Source organism: Acanthisitta chloris, unplaced genomic scaffold (assembly GCF_000695815.1).
Source record: "Acanthisitta chloris isolate BGI_N310 unplaced genomic scaffold, ASM69581v1 scaffold28558, whole genome shotgun sequence".
NCBI lineage: Eukaryota > Metazoa > Chordata > Aves > Passeriformes > Acanthisittidae > Acanthisitta > Acanthisitta chloris.
The window spans coordinates 29307-50331 of NW_008688436.1; the positions used below are offsets into that span (position 1 = coordinate 29307).

Here is a 21025-nt window from a genome sequence, read left to right on the forward strand (position 1 = left end):
GACCTCTGACTCCTGCCCTGGTATGAAGCAAGGCAGGAATGAAAGGTGCCATGGATTGTGGGACTACACTTCATGGCTAAATCAAGTACAGATCAGCTGATCATCTGCAGAGAGATAGCACAGCTCTGCGCGGTCTCTTAGTGACAGACACAGTCAACACTCTTGGGATACAAATCTATCACCTGTCCCACAGTCAGCCTGGATTTTTTGGTCCTAGGCAATATTAGAGATTAGATCTGGATGTCATTCTTCCCTAATGTTCAGGATAATAGCAGTAGGTCCAAAGGATTTATTTGCTTTGGCAAAAAATTGAAGTGATTTAAGTTGGCAGAAACACCACCTAAGAGTGAATGATGGGTCATTCCAATGAAATAAGACAGAAACTGTTCAATGAAACAATGAAACAATTTTGAATCTGGTGAATTTTGGTTACTTGCAAACCCTGAATTTTTGGCAAGTTCATCTATTCCCTCTCAGCTTCAAAGAGAATATAAAGACCCTGCATACACCTGCTTTGCCTCCAGCAGTTCAGCAACTTTTGCTTATATATTTTCACTTTATAACTGATTTCTGAAGCTGCAGGGGAGGATAAAATTTGGTGATCAGAGATTTTACCTAGACACAGCTTGCATTAATCAAGTTTTTGTCAAAGAACCATATAATTCATGGTGTATGAACACACCAGGAGTTCATACAAAGTTTTTATTATTCTCTGTTGTTGAAGTCAGACCAAAATGCTCTCCAAAAAGAAAACCCCATCATTTGTAAATAGAGTTTATACTTCACTGAAGATCAAAAAGGATACAATCTAGATCAAAATTAATCCTGTAAATTTGGCTTTCATTTTTCTACCAGCCAGCAGCATTTGGCCAATATTTTGTTCTCTGTCTTTTAACAAGTGCTATTAAAATATAAACAAAAAATGCTTGCCTTATAGGAAGTGCTTAAACAGGAAATTCACCTTCAGATCCTTTCCTAGCTGTTATAAAATTACGTTTAGCAGAGAAGGAAGAATGGAGCAGAGAAGTGCACAATTGTTTTTCTTCCTCATAAACACCTTTAGGATGCTGACCCAAGAAGAGCAACTAGCTACCAGCTGAGATCAGGAGGATGGCTGATTTGTAACTCTGATACTAGCTACTAAAATTGAGAAGGAAAGGAGAATAAAAGCAAAAGAGGTCACAGTTCTGTAACACTGGTAACACACAGATGATGGGTGCTGTCAACATTATAAACTATATACAAGACAAAGCAGGACTATTTCTTTCCCCAAAGAATGCAACAACAACTAAAAAAGGTGAATATAACACAGCTGGCACCTTATTGCGGGGATGAGGACAGGGGTTCCTCCTGAACATTACAGGCTTAACTCATGACAGTCCAGAGGACAGTTCATCTGCCTAAACATGTATTCTCTCCCCCTTCCTCCTTAAATATTTAGTGAAGACCAGGCCAGTAGCAATGTCTGATGCAATTGTGGTGCTAATAAGATGTTTATAAATGCAAAGTTTTCCCCGGAAAGGAAGCATCTTACTCCAGGAAGAGATGGGGATGAGTGGGGATTCAAGGAGTGACATGTCTAGTGCCAACCTCTGGTGCATCTTCTCGTGGGCAATGGTAGCTCATCTGGCAGTCAGTTGGGTAGGGTGTCAAGCCCGAGGGATGCGGCATGCTGCTTTGCCCGGAGCCTTAGGTTCTCAATACTTGTCGTTTTACTGTTCAGGCTTGGAAGGGAGCTGGAGGCCTGCAGGATGGGTGAGGACCAGACCTGCTGAGCATGGGAGAGCGACTGGTAATACGACTGACAGTGCAGAGAGCTCAGTGGTGCCATGTTGACGTTCATGCCCAAGTAGGGCATGGCAGACGGTGTCCCCATTTCAAAAGAGGAGTAATGGACCAAGTTGTTGGTGGCTGCCATGTGCTGGCGGAACTGCTCCTGCAGGCGGAAGAGGCTCAGGGGTGAGGAGGAGTAGGAGTGAGTCTGAGCCAGGCCACTGCTGGATGAAGGCGTCACAGTCGCGCTGATAGGGGACTCTGTAGCAGGAACAGAGGGGGGGGGGTTATTTCAACAGGCTGGATACATGTGCTGATATGCAACCCAGTACAGTTTGGACAGCAGCATGGGCTTCTTTCTTGCACTGGAGGGCAAATGAGATGGGTTGTGTTAGCTCATGAGAGCTAAACATATTCCTGCTCCATACTTAGCTCCTTACAGTATAGAAATGGGGCTGAGCTCTTTCCTGTGGATTTTCTGCTGCTGCTGGGCATTGTTCTTTCCAAGACCTAACCTGTGCTCATGCTGCAATGGACACCATGCCCTCTGTGGGTACTGTTTAGTGCTGAGGACATGAAGACAAGTCTGGGCAGCCTACCTGTGAGAACCCACACCTTAGGGAATACAGGACTATACCCAACCACCAGCAACCCCAAACAAAATGCTGTCCCTCACCTGCTTTAGGGCTTGCTCTCTTGCAGTTCAAAGCCTTGCTGTCCGCACCAGGGCTCTTGTCCACTTTAGCCTCATCCAAGGTGCTCTTAAACTCCTCCTCTCTGTCAGTCTGGTCCTCAGGTGCTGACTCGCTGGCTGACTGCTCTGACAGGGTGAGGTTGAGGTCTGTGCCTACCTCGCTGGGGAGGCTCTGGACCTTTTCAGTGTCTGGGGTGGTAGCCTGAGTCTCCAGCACAGGTGGTTCTGTCTTTCCCTCACTGTGGCTCCCTTCACAGTCCTTCTGCTTCTGCAGCTGCTCTTTCTGCAGGCTGCGCTGCTTCTTCCGGAATTTGGCTCTCCGGTTCTTGAACCAAACCTTCAGTGCCACAAACAGTAATGGGGAAAACTGGTGAGAATCCTGCTTAGTGTCATATATAGCAACATTCAGCCTGGGAGCTTCAGGGCAATCCCAAGTAATGAGGTCCTGCAAGCTCACTGTGCCCAAATATCATTCCACTTTGTTAAACCTTAGAGCCCTACTGTTTTCAGTGCATCTACAAATAACATATCAAACATACTTATAAAAATCTAGGCTTTTTGTTGATTATTTAAGGCACTCCACTGGTGGTGGTTTTTGGTTTTAGCTTGTTTGGGTTTTTTCCTAAATTGGTTAGGCAGTTGTGTCCAACCAGAATGCTGGATGTAGTCAGAGCTGAGAACATTACATTGGTTTACAGTCTGCTAGTTTCTAAAACCATTTTGTTATCAGTGTACCAAAACTATGGTGGCAACAATCAAGGTAAGTCATTACAGGTGTAGACTGTTATCTGGGAACTGAATTTAGGGATGAAGGAGAAAATCCATACATTCTTTAACCTAAATCAGTAGACATGGGTTAGAAGAAATATATTTGCAAATCTTGCTAGTGTTGTTTGGTTAGTTGCATAAGGAAACAAACATTTCTTAGATCAAAATGTATTGACATGTATATAAAATAACTATTTTTTTCTACTACTTATTCACTTCACAGTGAAGAACTTCCTATTGGCCTTTAAAGCCCGACAATGCAAGAACCTCTCCACCAGCAGGTTATGTAGCACGTTGCACTAGCTGACACTAAAAAAGAACAAAAAAACCAAAAAAACCAAAACCAAACCTTGGCCTGAGATGTTACAAATACTGACAGTGGTGGAAAAGAGCAGCTGGAATTACTTGGGTCTCTACTCTTCTGAGAAAGCCAGAAAAGCCTTGCAAATAAATAAATAAGTAGACCTCTGTTGCTGTTTCTAAAATTTCCCCCAAAGAAATGTGAAAGAACAAATGAAAACCAGTGTACAGTTCAGAGAATCCTAAATTTAAAAAATGTGCATATGGATTAAAAGTTTCTACAACAGATGTATGACTTTGGATAATTTATTCTCCCTGCCCCCACTTCACTACCCCAAAATCTTTGGTTATACTGGAAGAATCTTAAAAGGTCAAGGAAGCTGATAACCCTCTGGGAAACTCACCATACTCTTTTAAACATTCCCACTCACACACCCACAAAACATCAATACCTGGACTCTGGCTTCAGGTAGGTTTGTGCACATAGCCAGCCGCTCTCTCATCACCACATCTGGGTAGTGAGTTTTCTGGAAGGTCTTCTCCAGTGCCTCCAGCTGTTGGGCTGTGAAGGCTGTGCGACTTCGCCTTTGTTTGCGGTGCTGGGATCCATAACGTGCCTCCAAAATGATGTCTTGAAATGTACAGCCGTTGGAAGACAAGAAAAGTGGCCAATTTAATTATTGGAATTTGTATGCTGACAGTCGAATAAAGCACTTGTTAACATCAGATGAAACTTCAAAACGTTTTTAGCTTTAGAGCTAATAAAACACATACATGCGTTTCGCTGGTGAATTGAGGAATCCACCATGGCAGGGGAGTTGGAATTAGACAACCTTTGAGGTCCCTTCCAACCCAAGCCGTTCTATGATTCTGTGATTCTAGCAATCTGTTCTGGAGAGGTAACCTCTTTCTATCAGAGTTGTGGAAACTGCTGAGGCTCGAAGCTAAATTTGGTTGCAATAAGCTAATCTGCTTTGACACCAGTAGGGCAGGACACACACATGTCCAGACCTCACCATGGCATCTTTCATTAAGAGACACAGTCAAAAACAATGTGGGGAGATTCACCATTGTACTTCCTTGTGTCTTGTATGTAGCTCACTGTAGTCTTCGAGGCATGATACTGGAGAGCTGTTCTGGGCTGCAGTTCAGCAAAACATTTAAGCTCATGTGCTTATGAGCGTTTAGCTTGAAAGGATGTGCTTTACTGAGCGCAGGCACTCTCCAACATCTGGGGTGGACACACCAGCCAGGACTGCATCCAGCCCCACTGATTGCAAGCCCAGAGCTCATGTGCTGAGCTCTTTCCAGTAGAGTACCTACTCACAAGGTCTGACTTTGCAAACTGTGCTTGCAAAATTGAGGGCAGAGAAGGAATTCAGACAAGGGAAAATCTGAGGCCAACAGTAAAGGGCTTATTATTTTACCAGAGGCGTTATTATTGCACAACAGTTAGTGGGAGTAGAAAGATCTTAAATCAATGAAAATAAGTTACTTGAAAATTAAAAAAACCCACCCTTTATTATGCAAGTTGGGACATGCTGTGCTACAGCCTTGGAATGAAACAGTCTGGCAGGAGGTTTGCTCTCAAAGAGGAAATGCAGAAAGAGCAGTGTCTGGTATCATTTTTAATTCTGTTAAGAATGTGACTTCCAATAGAAGGCAGGAATGAACACATGAGAAAACAACTGAACATGGAGAAAAGTTGACATTATCACCACACAGAGCCAGATGAAGGCTCTCGCTGCTGTTTATTTGCACTTTTGTCATGAGCATCATGGCATGAATCTAAACAATAAAACAAAACCTGCTGTCAGGCCAGCCCCAGCACCTCACAGCCAGGTTCCAAATACACTGGCTAACGAGCATAGCAAATCAGCTTTGCGCCACTCAAACATTCCTCTTCCAAACTTCCAGCTGTTTCATTCTAGGTCAGCATTCGCAGCGCCTTTCTAGGGGATTGCTGAAGCCATGTGGTTTTGGCAACCTGGCAAAGATGTGATCAGGCTAAAGGTCTTCGGCCAAATACAATATAGTGTTGGTTGCATACAAGGACTCTTGTGTTCAAGGTATCGGATCTCCTCTGTGAGTTCAAATGCTGGTGATAGCTGCCCCTTTGGAGGAAAAGGGATGGTCCTTGCTCACAGTGCAGCCAGGCAAGGAAAAGGGATGTTCCAGGTCAAGAAATAAAATTAGAGTTGCCCCAAATCATTTTACAAAACTAACATTTGTGTTTCAAGTACACAGAACGAGGAGAAAGGGCACTGGTTAAACACCCTACCTGTAGGCTGGAATATTCCTGAATTTCTAGAGGAGAGGTTAGACCTACCAGCTCCCCAGAGGCAGCAACTTATGCATTAGGTTTGGCCACTCCAACGAGAGCCAGCCAGCAATTATTTTAATGTTTTAACTATGTTTTCAGGCTTTGTGCGAGAAGAAGAATATAAATTGCAGGTGAGGCTTTGCAGTTACAATCAGAAACCTCTGTTTTCTGACTTAAGGTCATTTGCTTTTGTGCTGCTTTATTCTGACTGTCCCTGGAAGGCAAATGAGATCTATAACCTGCACTGAAAGATATTCAGAAGTAACAGAATGTGAGGCAGCTGCAAAGGAAACAGCTCGTAGGTATATAATGCCTACCCCGCCAATGATAAGCAGACAAGGGTACTGTGGGATTTAATTTGGAAAGTCTTCCAGGTGGGTTATTAATTTTAAAGATAAGAGGTCAGGAAACCAATTGAATCTCCCAGTCAGGAATATGAGAATAGCTTTTTTATTCTTTTTTTTTTTTTTTTGTGTTGACAGTACATCTTCCTCTGCTTTACTCTAGTTAGGGCCAAAGACATTAAGTCCTCCATGCTGTACTCTAAAAGGTACAGGTGATCACAAAAATCTTTCAAGAGATCCTTGCAACTAGGAGATGGGCACCTTGAAATCCAAGGTCTGCAAAGTACATTGCAGAATTCTGGACCATCTGCTCCCATCTGACCACCTACTGAAAGGGTGAGAAAAGGAAGGGATGTACTACTAGGGCAAGGAAAGTGAAAGTGCCCACTTGTCATCACTGCAGCCCAGCAGTAGAGCCAGGATTAGCATCCAGGTCTCCTGGATTCCACTTTGGCTCTTTATTGATGAGGACAGTGACACACTGCTCTGCCCTACGCCGCCCCAGAGATCCCACAAGCCACTGAGTGATCTGAGGACCCATGTTAAGAAGGTTATTACTATCAGCTGGATAAGGGAACATTGCTGGCATGAAGATTTGACAGTCAGCTGTGGTTCACTGATCCAAAGAGTCCAAGACCTTTACTACCATGCCTTTGTGAACTACCCACTTGGGAGGACTGTCCTGAAACTTCTGCATCCTTATTTTGGCTTAAGCCCATATCTATTAAATTTAACCCACTAAAGTTGTCTGGATAGATATTTTTTTCCATCCACTCTAGGCTGGAAGGAGTCAATCTACCTCTCTTTTTCTATTTTCTTAATTTTCAAATCAGACAACTAATATATCAGAAATCTAATCTAGAACAGATACATAATTTTACGATAGGGAAGATTATTCCATTCTGAGAAAGTTTCTATAATGACATCTATGGTAACTTTTTACTTTAGCTTCCATGTACTGTTTGTCAAGCCTGTTCTACCTCACTGCAATCAAGTCCAGACCAAAACAGTGGTGTTGCAGCAGTTGACAACTTGCATTGCAGGAGCCTTTGATTTCTCAGCCAGGTCTGGATGTTTTGTAGCAGGTTGAAATGTAGAGTAGATATATGTGCCCTACAATACCAAATATTCTTAGCTCTTCATCAATTATTCTGGGCAACTCCCCCTACCAAATCATAAAATACAATATGGACTTTGCACTTCCTCCTAATAACAGCATTGCTGCAGTGCTTTTGCACTCGAGGCTGAACAGCTCAGGTGCTCTGGAGCCACCACTCCTGTCCCGATGTCCCACCATCATCAGTGCTGTGCAAATAACACTGGCTGGGTAAAGTCATGTATGACTTGATTTCAGCCTAAAAAGGCTCCTCTATGGAAGGCAGCAGGATGTGTAGGAAACTATCACCCAAGCCAAGGTCTAGGATCCCCAGGAAGAAATAGGTCAAGGTGAAACCTAAATAGGATCCAAATGAAGATTGTTTGCCAGAGAGAAAGAATGATTTGTAGGACAGAAGTGGAAAATAGTTGCAAAAAGGGACAACATGAAAAAACAAGCTACGTCCTAGGATGGCAGGAGATGGCTGTTCGGGAATGCAAGACGTGGGCCCCTTGGTGACGAAATCCAATTCACTGCACGCTTGTGTTCATTGTGCTCTTATTTACTGAACAAGTAAAATTTTCAATTTTCTCTTCACTTGTAAAACATATTTCCGTGTCTTTTTATTCTCTCTTTTCAATCTCATATGGTGAGGCCATGTCACTTTTCACCCCTGGGCTCTCCAGCTGTCGGAGGCCAGTCGGCAGCAAGGTGCAGTGGTCCACTGACAGTGAACACGGAAGGGTAGGTGTGACCTGCACAGCTTGGCCATGTGGCCAGTATTGAGGAGCACACCATGTCAGTTGGCTACGTCACACTCCAACTCCCAAAGAAGAGTTTCACTCAATGCAAGCAACAATGGTTTTGGATTTTTGTGGGGTTTTTTTTATGGTTTTGGGTTTTGTTTATTTGTTTGTTTATTTGCTTTTCCCAGGGAAGAGCAAAAGCCATGAGTTGTTCTTACCAGCCAGTCTCTCTGCCAGAGTGAGGGCATGCACCGAGGGCCGGTAGTCGGGGGCGTGCTGGGCTTGCTGAGCTGCCTGCTGGTGGAGGTTGTACATGGCACTCAGAGAGTTCATGGCGTGGAGGGAGTAGCCGTTCACTCCATAGTGCTGCATGGTGACATAAACCTGAAAAACATCAGCCAGAGGAGAGAGGGGCTTAGGAACATGCTATTCCAGCGCCTTGGTGTCTCAGCAGAGCTTTGGAAATATTGAGCTCTGCTTCATGCAAGGCTCATTCCCAACCTGTCAGATCCAACAGGTTCTGAGACATGAATCAAAATACCTCCTGTATGCCTCAAGACACTAGTCTGGTTTCCAAGCTTAGAGCCCGACACCTGACGGTATCCCACTCATTATATGATGATAAAAAGATGGGAAATTGGTTTTTTTTACATATCAAATAAAATTTATCATATTGCTGTGACTTTTAATGAATTGAGCTAGCTCTATCCCAGGACTAGCTGGGATTTTGTCCCTAGCATTGCCTACAGTGGACTGTTCTGTTATCCCATTGCCATAATGTCAAATAAGCTTTCTTATTTGAACCCACTCAAGTATAATTTGTTTCCATTCATTTTTTTAAGGTTCTTCTTAAGAAAACACAAATGATACAAGAAAAAAAAAGGCATATGGTGTAAAAGAAAATAAATCTGTAATGTAATAGCACCAAAAAATATTATGGCTAAAGAGGGAATAAGGTTTGCAATAAATACTGACATTTCATAGCTCAATAGCAAGGAAATTATTTCAGAAAACTAATGGCTTCTTTTTCCTAGTGTAGGCTCTGCATGACACTTCAAACTCTTTTTCCTTACAGACCATCTGTAAAACTGAGCTAATATTGATCTCAAAAGCCGAGCGATGCTTCATTCATCCCTGTTGTAAATGACCAAGGACCTCCAGGATGCCGTTTCTGCAGTTTGTAAGACATCAGAAAGGAGGTTGTGAAACATTAGCCACAACATAAATTTTTTAAACCAACGTTTACATCAGCAAGTCGTTGGCTGGAAAGTCAGTGCAGTGAAAGTACTTTCAGAGAAAGAGGGTCAGCTGGACTAACTTAAGGAAAGCAGAAATCTTTTCTAGCCAGCCTTTTAGAAAACTATTTAAATACTGGAGGGAGGTGATGATTTTAGGAGAAACTAGATGCATTGAAAAAAGCAAAAATTTGGAAGAACTATTATCTGTTGTATTTTCTGTACTGAGAAAAGACCTTCAGTTTTGCCCACGGATGATTTGTATCATGGAAGACAGACACACGGTGAAAAGGGAGAGATAGAAATGAATTGGTCCCACTACCCCTCCTGCTCTGAACTCCTATTCTCTCCACTATGATGCAGAAAGCACAAACATGGAACAACCTCTTTTAACATCCAGAGACCAAGATGTAGTGCCTTGGAAAAGCAGCAGAATTTTATACTATAAGGTCTGGCAACAACCTGGGGCATCTTGTGGCTTCACCCTCACCGCTGCAGTGCCCAGGAACTGAGGAGGGAAGCTGAGCAACAGGAGTTTGGTCAAATGCTCTACCAGCTCAGGGATGACTCTTGTTGCTCTGGGATGGTTTTAGGGCTTTTTTTGACTGAGAGATTTTGGGTCATAAGTGGGTTCTGCTTTTGGGATTGTCTTCTCAAAGAAGCTTCAGTAACTATAAACTCCTAATTTGGGAATCTTGCACTCAGCCTCGTTCCTGTTTCCCCAAGCCCTTTTTGCTCTGCCACTGCATCATTTCAGTGCTGAGAGTGCTGATGGAGTGTGACAGATCCAGGTATAGTTACCACAGCCTAAAGCTATCTTCATCTCTTTGTGTCTACCTGTTCATCCACTCTGGATTCACTCTCCACTGTTCCAAGCTGAACTGTGAAAGTGGACATTTTTGGTTCATATGCCAATCTAAACACAAGAAAGCTGTCTCTCTGCTCTAATGGGGCTTAGAGAAGATCTAAGCAATACCAAAATTATTTGCTTAATGAAGTAATCATTGTGAGGGATCATGGTGAGGGACTTCACATGCCAGCAGGGTTTTGGCATTTGCATTTGTTTTCCCTACAAAAAAAAACAGTGAAATCTGTGATGTTGTTTTCCTGGACTGCACAGCTCTGCTGCTGGTGGCATGTGCTAAGGGACGGGAGCATGTCCCAGGGATATGTACCATGGATATGGCCACAGAGGACATCTCTCATCACCTGGGGAAGACCTGCAGGTTTCTGGCCCAGACACTACCCTGGATGGTTTCGGTGATGTCTGTGATGCAGCCTCACCCCATCCTTGTGATGTTGTTTTCCTGGACTGCACAGCTCTGCTGCTGGTGGCATGTGCTAAGGGACGGGAGCATGTCCCAGGGATATGTACCATGGATATGGCCACAGAGGACATCTCTCATCACCTGGGGAAGACCTGCAGGTTTCTGGCCCAGACACTACCCTGGATGGTTTCGGTGATGTCTGTGATGCAGCCTCACCCCATCCTTGGTGTGGTTCATTTCCAAAGAGCATGATCCCACCCCAGCCAGCAGCAGAGCAGTGCCAGCACACAGCAAGCTGTCTCGGTGGGCGGCAGTGCTCAGCCAGTCCTCGTCAGCAAGACCGCTGCAGCTGGAGAGCTGTTCCTTGCTTTTCCAGACAGGGGCAGGACTGACTTTTCCGGCCAACATAGGCAGCAAAACAGCAATTTGCAACTTCATTTTGCCTTCTCCCCTCCCACCCTCTAACTTGTGAACCAGCTGGCTGGTTCCACCAGCTTTGGCCAGCGGGGTGGAGGTCTCAAAGCTTATTAAGTTCCTGTGTGTTTCCATTTGAGGACACAGAACCTATTAACTGCCCTGGGCTGCTGCCAGACCTCTGTCCTTAATAGACGCTGGAGAATCCACACCGGGGCTCAGCCTTGCCAGGAGATACGTGGGAGGCCAAGTGTCTTTGACTCACAACTCACAGAAATGCCTGTTTTTCTTTTCTAATCCCCCTTGCATGTCGCTGGTTGTGTAGCAAGCTGGCACATTAAAAGAAAAATGGAGAGGGAGAGGAGGGGAATTTTCCTGTACTGTACAGTCTTCCGAGGACACTGCTGATGGTGATGTGTCTGGAGCCCAGTGTTTCCACTGAAACACATGCTCCAGGAATATTCCAGCTTATTTGATTGTTAAAAGATGATTTCATGTGTACATGTGTCTCTGAATAAACTCTTCTGGGTGGCCTGTAAGAAAGTGCATCAAATAAAAAGTGAAGAAAAGAAAAAGAAAAGGACTTCACAGTATGTAGACTCAGGATGGGAGTCAATGCCCATCACAGCTTTGGTGATAACTGCCTGGAACACTGCAATGCAGACAACAGGGAGAACTTCCTACTCGTGCAGCAAATGTATCATCCCAGATTCAGTAAAAAAACCGAGGGAATTTACGGAGCGAGACTGTTCAGCCTCGTAAGCAAAGTTAACTGAGACTGCAAACGGCTCCTGTTTAACTGTCAGCTCTTAGCTCACTCCAACCTCAATAAATTAAATATTTAAAAGACATCATGCAGCAATTTTTTTTAATGGAGAAAGCCATTCATCAAGCCACTGCTGTGTTTCACAAGCTGTCGAATAGTGCTTACACTGGTTAAAATAATCTTTATATTTCATTAAGCAACCAAATAAGCTGATCCCTTCCCACTGGCTGTATAGATGGTTTTAATTTTCAAAATCTGCAAATGCATCTTTTATGTTTCAGGGTGGCTGGAGGGCCTCAGGAACAGCCACATCCGGGAGGAGGATGAGAGCAAAGTTTGAGCTCCTGCTTTGTGGAAGGGTATGGGTTTGAGCAGCTGTCAATACAGCTGAGAGGGTAAGATAGGGTCGATCCTGAAAAAGGGGATACCTCATCCTGATTTTGTGCATCAGAGATCATTGAAGACCAGGGAGCGGTGGAGAAAGGATATGGGAGCTGAGGAAAGGTGCAGGAAAACAATACGTGAGAGAAAAATGCTCCTGCCGAGAGCCTGTGGGCTGATCCTGCAGCGTTTGCTTGGCATAGCAGGATGGGTGCTGCCATGCAGTATCCAGGGCTGGTACCTCCTGGGGCAGGTGGTTTCTTTCTGCATGGCCTCAGAGGGTCACTTTGATGACTCTCCCATCTCCAGCATCACAAGACTTGCTCTCTCCCGGCTTCCCACATTCCACAGCACCGGGTTGTGAGGTCTTTATGCCATACCCTGTGTGCCGGACCCTGCTGGGGTTTCCCCTCCTTCTGTCTTTGTAATCCTGGCATTGCTACCTCAATGAAACTGAAATTCTCCTATGGCTTTTACCTCTCACATTTTCACAATGGAAGACTTGTGGATGCTGTGCCTATTTTTCTTTCCAAGCCTGCAGACTTCTCAGGCTGCAGGGGCCGTGTCCTGCCAGGATCCAGCCTCGCAGAGAGGACATGGGATTCCCCTCAGCTGTAACTGCTGCTGTTTGTGAGAAACCCAGGTTTCTCCATTCCCTGCATTGCTTCGAGGCCAGACAATGTAGGGCTCAGCCCATCCCAGACTAATCCAGAGAACAGACCACTCTTATTCAGCTGCTGCTGTTCAATCTGATGCAAACCAATTTGCACATTTACCAGCCAGGAACAGGAACCTGTTATCCCAGAGTAGAGCTGCATTGCTCCAATCAACAGTGTGGCTCCCATCCACTGCTTCCCAACACTGGCCTTGAAAACCACGGATTGCCGTAAAGTTCCATAGCAGAAGAGTGGTCCAATTTGTGGTACACCACTTGACAGCACGGCATACAAGGGAGACTTGGCCCGGGGTTTTAATATTATCAGCTTTGGCTTCTCAACTTTGGTAAAAGGCTTTTAGTTTCCCTATTAAACTGGTAACTAATTTTGTATCATTTTATACATAATTCTGTCCTGAGAGAGGATGCAAAGAGAGATCCACACATTTCCTCACCAGGTGAAAACTCCTGTTCCTAGTGACTTGTGTGTGTGTAATTGAAACAGATCTGGAAACAATAAAAATGAGATATTGAAGTGTTCTGAAAAGTACCTTGTAACAAAACATCTATATTTTCCCTTCTATCATGAGAAGAATCCCCACCAAAACAAAATCACAAATTTCACCCTGAAGCTGTATTAACTGCACCCAAGGGTTTGAGATCAGGGCCATTTTCTGCTTACTTCTCTCCTCATTTCACTCCTTTATTCCCCCCATCAAAACATCATCAGTCTGCACCTGGTTTGTTCTGCCAGTCACACAGTCTTTAGCACAATTACAGAACTTACAAAACTCATTAAGGGAGAAATAGATCTTATCCCTGCAATCTGCAAACTCAAGAGTCACTTGTGCTGGCCTCAAAGCTCATGTCAATGCTGGTGAGCTCGGTCCCATCCCAAGCTGTCCTGAATAAGGACACCCACAGCAGCATCTTGTGCCAGCACTGCTCTGGAGGAAAGGATTTTAAACCAAGACAGTGGTTTTGCCCCCCAAATCTCAGCTGAGTCAAGATGGAGGAATTTTCTTCAATAGCTTACTCTGGCCAGTTTCCCAGGTAGAAACAAAAAAACCAAACACCTAGGACAAGATGTTTCCCCTTCTCAAGCAAACATGGTTGGGTGAGATGGCATTGAGACTGAATGTAACACTCAAAAATTTGCAGGGACTTTGGACCATTTTCTCTTTTCCCTTCATTTACTCCCTCCAGATAGTGAGTCATCCCAAAGTGGAAACTGGAAGTACTGAGACTAAGTTCCTTGACCTACACGAGATGTTCAGATGCTGTCATGAAGAATGGGGTAATAAAGCCTATGACTTAAAAATAGTGAATTTTTCCTAGACAACTCAAGAAAAGGATACCAAAATCTGCTTTTGACTGTAGGCACCATGGGGTGTTCCGTTATCACTTACCACTTCATCAAAACTGTCACAAAACTGGGAGGGTTGGTGATGATGGAGAGGAAGGATTGTGGGTGTATGAGACCTTCTTTATGTGGGAAATAAGCTGTACAGAAAAAGTTAATTCTGGACTTTGGAATGTTATTGTCAGAAGAGAATGTCCACACTATAGCTCATTACTTAAGAAGAGAAATTCTGCCCAGATGCATTCGAAGTTTGGAAGAGTTTGGCACCACCTCAGGTCTGTGCCTTAATGGAAGACACAGCTTGGATGAGGGAAAAGTATCAGTTAAAAAAATCCCGAACAACCATGAAACAAAAGTCTGGTGCTCTTGACTGGTGTTTAGGGTCCTGCAGGTGATGTTAAAATATAGGGCAGCCTTGTCAGGTAAAAGAAAAGTTAAAGTTCTCAGCCTGAGCACCTGCTGATGTGGTACAAATCACAACTTTTGTTTTTGCAAAGCACAGTAACAAACTGTTCATTACTCACGGGGAATAACAGCAAATGATTTGTGCTGCAATGTCCCCTTTATTACCACTGACAATAAGCATAATCAAAAATAAAATCACACCAAAATATCCTCCTCCCATCCTGGATGTGTTCTGCATTAGGATTTTATGCTCTAATTCCATATTCAGAAACACTTTAAATCATCAAGATAAATAACAAATCTCTGACTCTGTGTGTCTCTCACAGTCTAGGAAAACAGGCTCACTCTATATACAGACATCAGGTTTATATGTGTTTGGTACTAAATGAATTACATACCTGGGGGTTATGAATAAATGATCCTTGCAAAAGGTTTTCTTCAATCTTTTTTTTTATATATATATATCCCTAAATCTTTAAGATATATAAAGGTCCAAAATCACGTAAGATAATAACCAACATGTTATAAATCAGTTTTGTTCCTCACGTGAGATTACTGAATGTCTAAGGAAACAATTTCACCTTTCTAGTGGATGAAATATAAATAATTTGAAATACTGCAACACATCATAGTTTCTCATTCAAACGTCAAAGTCTGAGAGCAACATGCCCCATAAAAACAGGCTTCCAAAGGACTTTTCTTATAACTAAAATAAAGGAGTTGAGAACAGCTCTCAAAAACACCCAAGATTCCACATTTCTGATCTAACTGCAATATTTTTACACCCATGTAAATCCCTGGATTTAAATAAAGTTAAATTCGTAGCACAGAGAGAGATCTTAATTAGACAGGATCTACTTAAACAAGCCACAACCCACTGAAAGCAAACCTAACCAATTACACATTCAGCTATTACTAATGAAGTTAGTATAAATAAAGAGATTGTTTTCTTAAAATCAGGACGTCTGCTAGCAGCTGAAATTGGAAAATAGTTCCAGGTAGGGACAGCGCCACAGTTTTTAGGGATCTTGTCAAATAATTGCCTCTGTTGGGGCTGTGCTGCAGAAGAGCACAGCAACTGTATTTGTAATGCTCCTCTATTTGTAGTTGAAGCATAATGGGTTTGTGGGTTTTATAAAACAAACCTCAGAGCATCCTGCTGTGACAGGGAAGTTTTATTGTAGGAATCCACAAACTGACACCAGGTTTTGAGCAGCTGAGATAACAGGCCCTAGCTAACAGAAGTAACTCATCAGCTGCTGTGATTTTTATTTAAGGCTTCTGTGAAATCATCGTTTTCTCCCTCAAAAGCCCTAAATTAGAGAACAGAGTAATTGATTAGACAGTTCTCAGCAAAAGACTTCCAGTGCCTCTGTTTGCAGAGGCATTCGTCAGAGGGCAGGCTCACAAGGTCTAAAATAAAATAAAGACACCCCTAAAATCTCTGCCTCTGAGACAGGGATAAGTTTTAGGGCTTGAAGCCCAGTGATTTGCAGTGTAGAGCCAGAACTGGCATCACTAAACATCACTGTGGTGCTAAATCCATTGCTTGTTGTAATATACACAAGACAATCAGTGCTTACAGATCAAACCAGGACAAACCTCCCTTCTACCCTTCAGAGAAGTGCTCAAGCCTCAGTAAAAGCTCTTGGAATTTCTATTGAAGCAAAGCATTTTTCTGGGTAAATAGGAAAAGCTTTTGATATGAACATCACTATGACTCTAGTTTCTCATCTCATTCTGCTTCCAGCTCAGTCAGCAATGAAAAAAATCCTGCATTTAAGATTTCTTATGATTAATAGCATAATGGAAACCAAACCCTCCAGCCCAGCTCGGCCAACATTGCTGCTGCATGCTCCACATCCATGCATGTGAAACACAGCAGCATCCCAGCACAGCCAGGCTCGCACGTTCCTGTGCTGCCCACCTGCTCTCACCTCTTCAAACCTCACAGCATCTCTGCCTCCAGACTGCCCTGACTTCAGGACTCAGAGTAGCCTTAAAGCACTCTTCAATCAAACTACTGAATTCACAAACAGCTTTAAGTGTTTATCTTGGGTGTTCATATGAAAAGAAAAAGTATTTTCCCCCCTGCCCCTTCCAAAACAAGCATGTTTCTGGCTTAGCTGTATTTACACGCGGTTTGTCTGGCTCAGTCCTTCCCCTCACTTCTGTGAAAATGGCTTTGCTTGAGAAGCATCATTTTGTTTTCCCTATTGCTGGCAAAGGGAATTTTCCAAACCAGATTTACCAAACTCTGCCCTTCCCCAGGGCTGCTGGCAGCACGAGAGCGGCTCACTGCTTGCTCTCTGCCCCCAAAACATCTTTTGCCTGCAGCATAGCTGACTGCAGATTGCTTCCATGAGCAAACTGACTAGATTGAAGGCAACTTATTGGGGGTTCAGGAATCTCCACTGTCCCTGGAAGTTGAAGCAATATCCTGGAGGATTTTACCCATGACACAGTATTGTTAACAAGACAAGGATCTACAATTCTGTGTCAAAATATGCTTTTAAGCCTGTGACATTTAGTGACAAGGACCTCTGTCTGTCCTGAGCACCACAACCACGACGCTGATCCTACAATGTAGCCCTGAGCCTTAACAAGAGACATAAGACACTGCAAAAAGTGCTGGCAGAAGACAGTCCTGACAGATAAACTTTGTAAAGATTTTCTGAGGCAGTTAAAGACATTCACAGTTCCTCTCCTGGTGTTCTCAGGTGCTGCCAGCCTGGCAGAAGGGAGAGCATGCTTGCTCCAGGCACTTCCAGTGCAATGACTTAGTCATGATCCTGGGCCCCAGGGGCAGCAGCTGGGATGAGGAATGGAGGGAGGGTGATTCATCCAACCACCATCACTACTTATCAAGTAAACGGTTGGAGCCATAAGCTCTGGGTGTTAAACTGAGAGCAGTTAGGTACATGCACGAGGAGGAGAGCAATGTGTCTTTGTGAAAGAGTGGTTTTGTGCTGCCTTGTTGGAGTTTAACCCAGCTGGCACAAAATGACTTTCCTAGGTACTCTTTCAGCTGGTTAGTACAATTCTGTTTGGAGGTGATTTTGGAGAGATCCAAAGAACAAGCAAATTTTGAAGGTGTCAGAAGCTGAGAATCTGAAGTCAGGATATTTCTGCAAATTCAGCTGGACACTGTCTCTGCACCTGCACATGGTTCTTGTAGCACTCAAAACTAGAGTCACAAAACACATCATGGCAATCGTTTCTGCTCAGACTGCCATCACTTATAAGGCAAAACGATAGACAAACCTACCTTAGTCAAAAAGAAAATAAACTCCTGAAAGCCACGCAATTGTGGGGCTCTTTTAATACCTTAGAAATATCGAAAGTAATATGGAAACCAGAAATGCTAAGTTTTCTTTCTTTACAAGTGATAGCACTCATTTTCATCCTACCACTAAAAAAGCTGTTTGAGTTCAGTGGCTTCTACAAGGTGGGGCTGGGATGGGAGGAAGACATGTGCCACCTTAAAACAGGGCCACAAACTGGAGTTAGCAGCAGCAGTGCCAGGGGCTGGGGAGCACCACGGGTGCATGTAATGCTTCCTTTCCCGTAAGCGTTTGGATTCGTACACTGAATTAAGTGCAGCTGCCAAGTTAAGCAATAAATTTTGGCCACCAGCAGGTGACCTGTGCTTTAAAAAGCTGTGTGCTGCAAAGCAGACAGAGCAGCTAAATGTCCACTGGGTTTTGGGAGGAGATGTGGAGTCCTTCAGCAGAAGCACCTTTACCCACCTTGAGCTAACACACACTAAGGGCACGCAGAGTTGCTGCCTGCTCATCCCCTCACTGCTGGTACAGCTGGTGCCAAACGGCTGAAGACATCATGTTTCCACAGCTCCCTTTTGGGGAGCATTTTCTGCCCACCAAGATCCATCAGTTCAGTCTCCCCTGGCACAACTGTTACTCTTTCTTTGGAGGATCCTAGTGGAGTTCCCAAGTATCATCCCCACACTTACAGTTTTATAGCAGTATTTCTCAAGTAAATATTTGCTCTGGCCATACAGAGGCTAAAGTTGATCCTAGAAGAGCTGTGCCAGCAGCTACCGGGAAGAAATCACATTAGTATTGTCTTCTAAGATTCTACCCACAACTCATGATTGTAAACAGCCATTTCCCACCCTCTGGAGAACTGATGGTCCATCCAGCTCCCAGCCCTCCCTCAGAGACTGTCTCCTTCCCAGGAGCTATGCCTGCACCAGACCTGCCGTAGAAAATGTAAGGAGCATGATCCAAAACCTAACGAAGTAAAAAAAAAATAAAAATTCAATCCAATTATAATAGCTTTTGGAATAGAAGAAACTGGTGGCAAAAGTCCCAGGGGTTGCACTCCAGTGCATCATTAATTAATTCCTGGATATTTAGCTACATTTCAGAATTCTCCACCACTTCACAACAAGCATATTTTGATGGACATTACCCCAAAGTAGGTTAGTTTATCAGTAGCTGTAGAGGACTGGAAAATTTCGGATTAATTAAATCCATGTTCTTCAGCATTTTCTTTACTCCTGTGTTTTCCCAAATGAAGCAACGTAGCTATAAATATTCTGTTCAGATATGACTGGTGGAAATCAGCACTCAACCTTTTGAAAGGTTTTAAACACAATTGTCATTCATCAGTGCCTCTGCAGAAGCATTTCCAACTTGATGAGTTGAATTTTAGGAAGCCCCTAAAAATCACTGGAGCCTTAGAAATAATGGGCTACTTCTAGCTACAGGGTTTACCCATAACTTCACAAGTAAAACCAGTGGGTAGCCACCTCAGACAAGCTTGGTTCTGGGCCTTTTCTGCTGCACCTTTGTTTCAGCAGGCTGATAATGACAGAGGGGAAAGAAACTGTTCTCTCTGGCTTCTTTTCATCCACTTTCCCCTCTTTCTCAGCAAAGCATTCTTTTAAAGGATAAAGACATTGGGAACAAAAACCACTGCAGTCACTCCCTCTACAACTATATTGTGCAAAACTTGCCTGGCCAGCCTGCCCTTCCCTCTGACCTGTAGGAAGCTCCTCTGGCTCTGTTTCTTGGATGCAGGTACCAACACCAGCACTGAGGAGAAGCAACATCTGCACCAGCTCCGTGAAACAGAGCTGTGCCTTCTGACGCAGCAATATCACTGCAGGAACCTGCTGATTTGTGAGCATGAGGAAAATCTCCCATTTCAGCATCAAGATCTCTTAAAATTAGCACGGAAAGCTGGAAAGATGATCTAAACTGGTTTTCTGTGTACTGACAGTGCAATTTTGTGGGTATTCTCACATTGAGTATGTTGGTGTAATTTAATACAAATGGGGTAAATCAGGGGTGAAGTCACTCATCCTTTCAGGAATTTTGTGCCCATTACAATTCTTAGCTGGAATGGAAAAACTGAACTTAGAAAGATGATACAAAAGCCAAAGGATTGTAGGTCCAATCCTCTGGTTGAGCAAAACAAGGAAGCAGGATTGACTTGCATCAACTTATGGGTGAAAAGTGAACGCAGAAGGGAAAAGCTAAACAGTCAGCATGCCAGTTCTGAGATGTGGTTAAGAGCAGTGAAAAACTGCAGATTCACTCTCTGCCCGCCAATGCACGGGGAGTGTGGGCCAGGGAGCGTATAAAACCTCTCCTCCTCTGGGTGAGGCCCATCCTGTTCTCCCCAGGCCCGGCAGTGCAAAGGGACAGCTTGGTCTGCACTAGTGCGCTCCTTGGGACTCAGCCTTTGCTCTTCATCGAGGACTCGCGTCCTGTATGTGAGTGAGGAACTCATCGGGGTCAGTTGTTCACAGCTTGGAAAGTCAGGGAGGGGAGGGAAAAAAGAGAAGCAGGTATTGCTTAAAAAGCTGGGGAAGGAGGGTGCTGGAGGTTACCCCCGCAGCCCACCTGGCTGAGCCCTGGCCAGGCTGGGAAGCGACCGGCGGCTTCCCCGGCCGGAGAACGGTCCCTCCCGAGCCAGCTAAGAACAAATTTCGCTCCTCATTTGCTTTGTGTTCTGTGCAGAGGTGAGGGAGAGAGAGGGGGGGAAAAAAACCCCTCCAGCTCTGCCTTTAGGGAAGCGGGAGGCTACTTCAGACAAAACTGTTATCCATTAACATCCAATTATCACTTGGTCCAAGCCATTAATTATAAATCAGCCTCCTAATTGGGATAATTAGCTCTCTGCTACTTAATGTAGTATGACTGATGCGTTTGGAAAGAAGGTAATCAGTCCATTTGTTTAGCGTTAGGCGAACAAATCCAACTCTCATGGTTTAATTTCAGCCGCAGCCTTCCCCCCAACCCCCGGCCCCCCATCAGCATTCAAAGCTCTCGCAGCTCCATTAATTGTTTGGGAGTCACGGTGGGGATGGGCACACGCATATCTGTGGGGCTTTCACGAGGGCAATTCCCGGCCCGGGGATGCGACCGGACCCACCACCTTGATGGGGCTTTGGGGAGGGGGTTAATTAGTGGGGGCGGGTTTGAACCGAGCGCGACCCAGAGTTACGATCGCTCCGGAGGAGA

General features: G+C 44.2%; 1 protein-coding gene across 2 annotated transcripts; it reads right to left on the reverse strand.

Annotated features, from left to right (window-relative positions):
* Positions 1–1633: 1633 nt before the first annotated feature.
* On the reverse strand, positions 1634–8416 carry DMBX1 (diencephalon/mesencephalon homeobox 1). Of its 2 annotated transcripts, none has more exons than XM_009080992.1 (4): positions 8265–8416; positions 3988–4183; positions 2450–2804; positions 1634–2034 (listed from the first exon to the last, which is right to left on the reverse strand). In XM_009080992.1, the coding sequence occupies exons 1-4, from the start codon at positions 8414–8416 to the stop codon at positions 1634–1636; spliced, it is 1104 nt and encodes a 367-aa protein (XP_009079240.1). The 2 variants fall into 2 exon arrangements, with proteins under 2 accessions (XP_009079240.1, XP_009079241.1); XM_009080993.1 differs by having other exon boundaries at positions 3988–4166; positions 8263–8416.
* Between the last annotated feature and the right edge of the window lie 12609 nt (positions 8417–21025).

Bases quoted from the DNA above. Each gene is read 5' to 3' on its own strand.
- DMBX1 (XM_009080992.1), bottom strand. From the start codon at position 8,416: ATGCAGCACTATGGAGTGAACGGCTACTCCCTCCACGCCATGAACTCT. The intron at 4,184-8,264 runs TGGTAAGAACAA...CTTGTCTTCCAA, and splicing joins ACTCTGGCAGAGAGACTGGC to CGGCTGTACATTTCAAGACA. The intron at 2,035-2,449 runs GTGAGGGACAGC...TTCCTGCTACAG, and splicing joins GAGAGCAAGCCCTAAAGCAG to AGTCCCCTATCAGCGCGACT.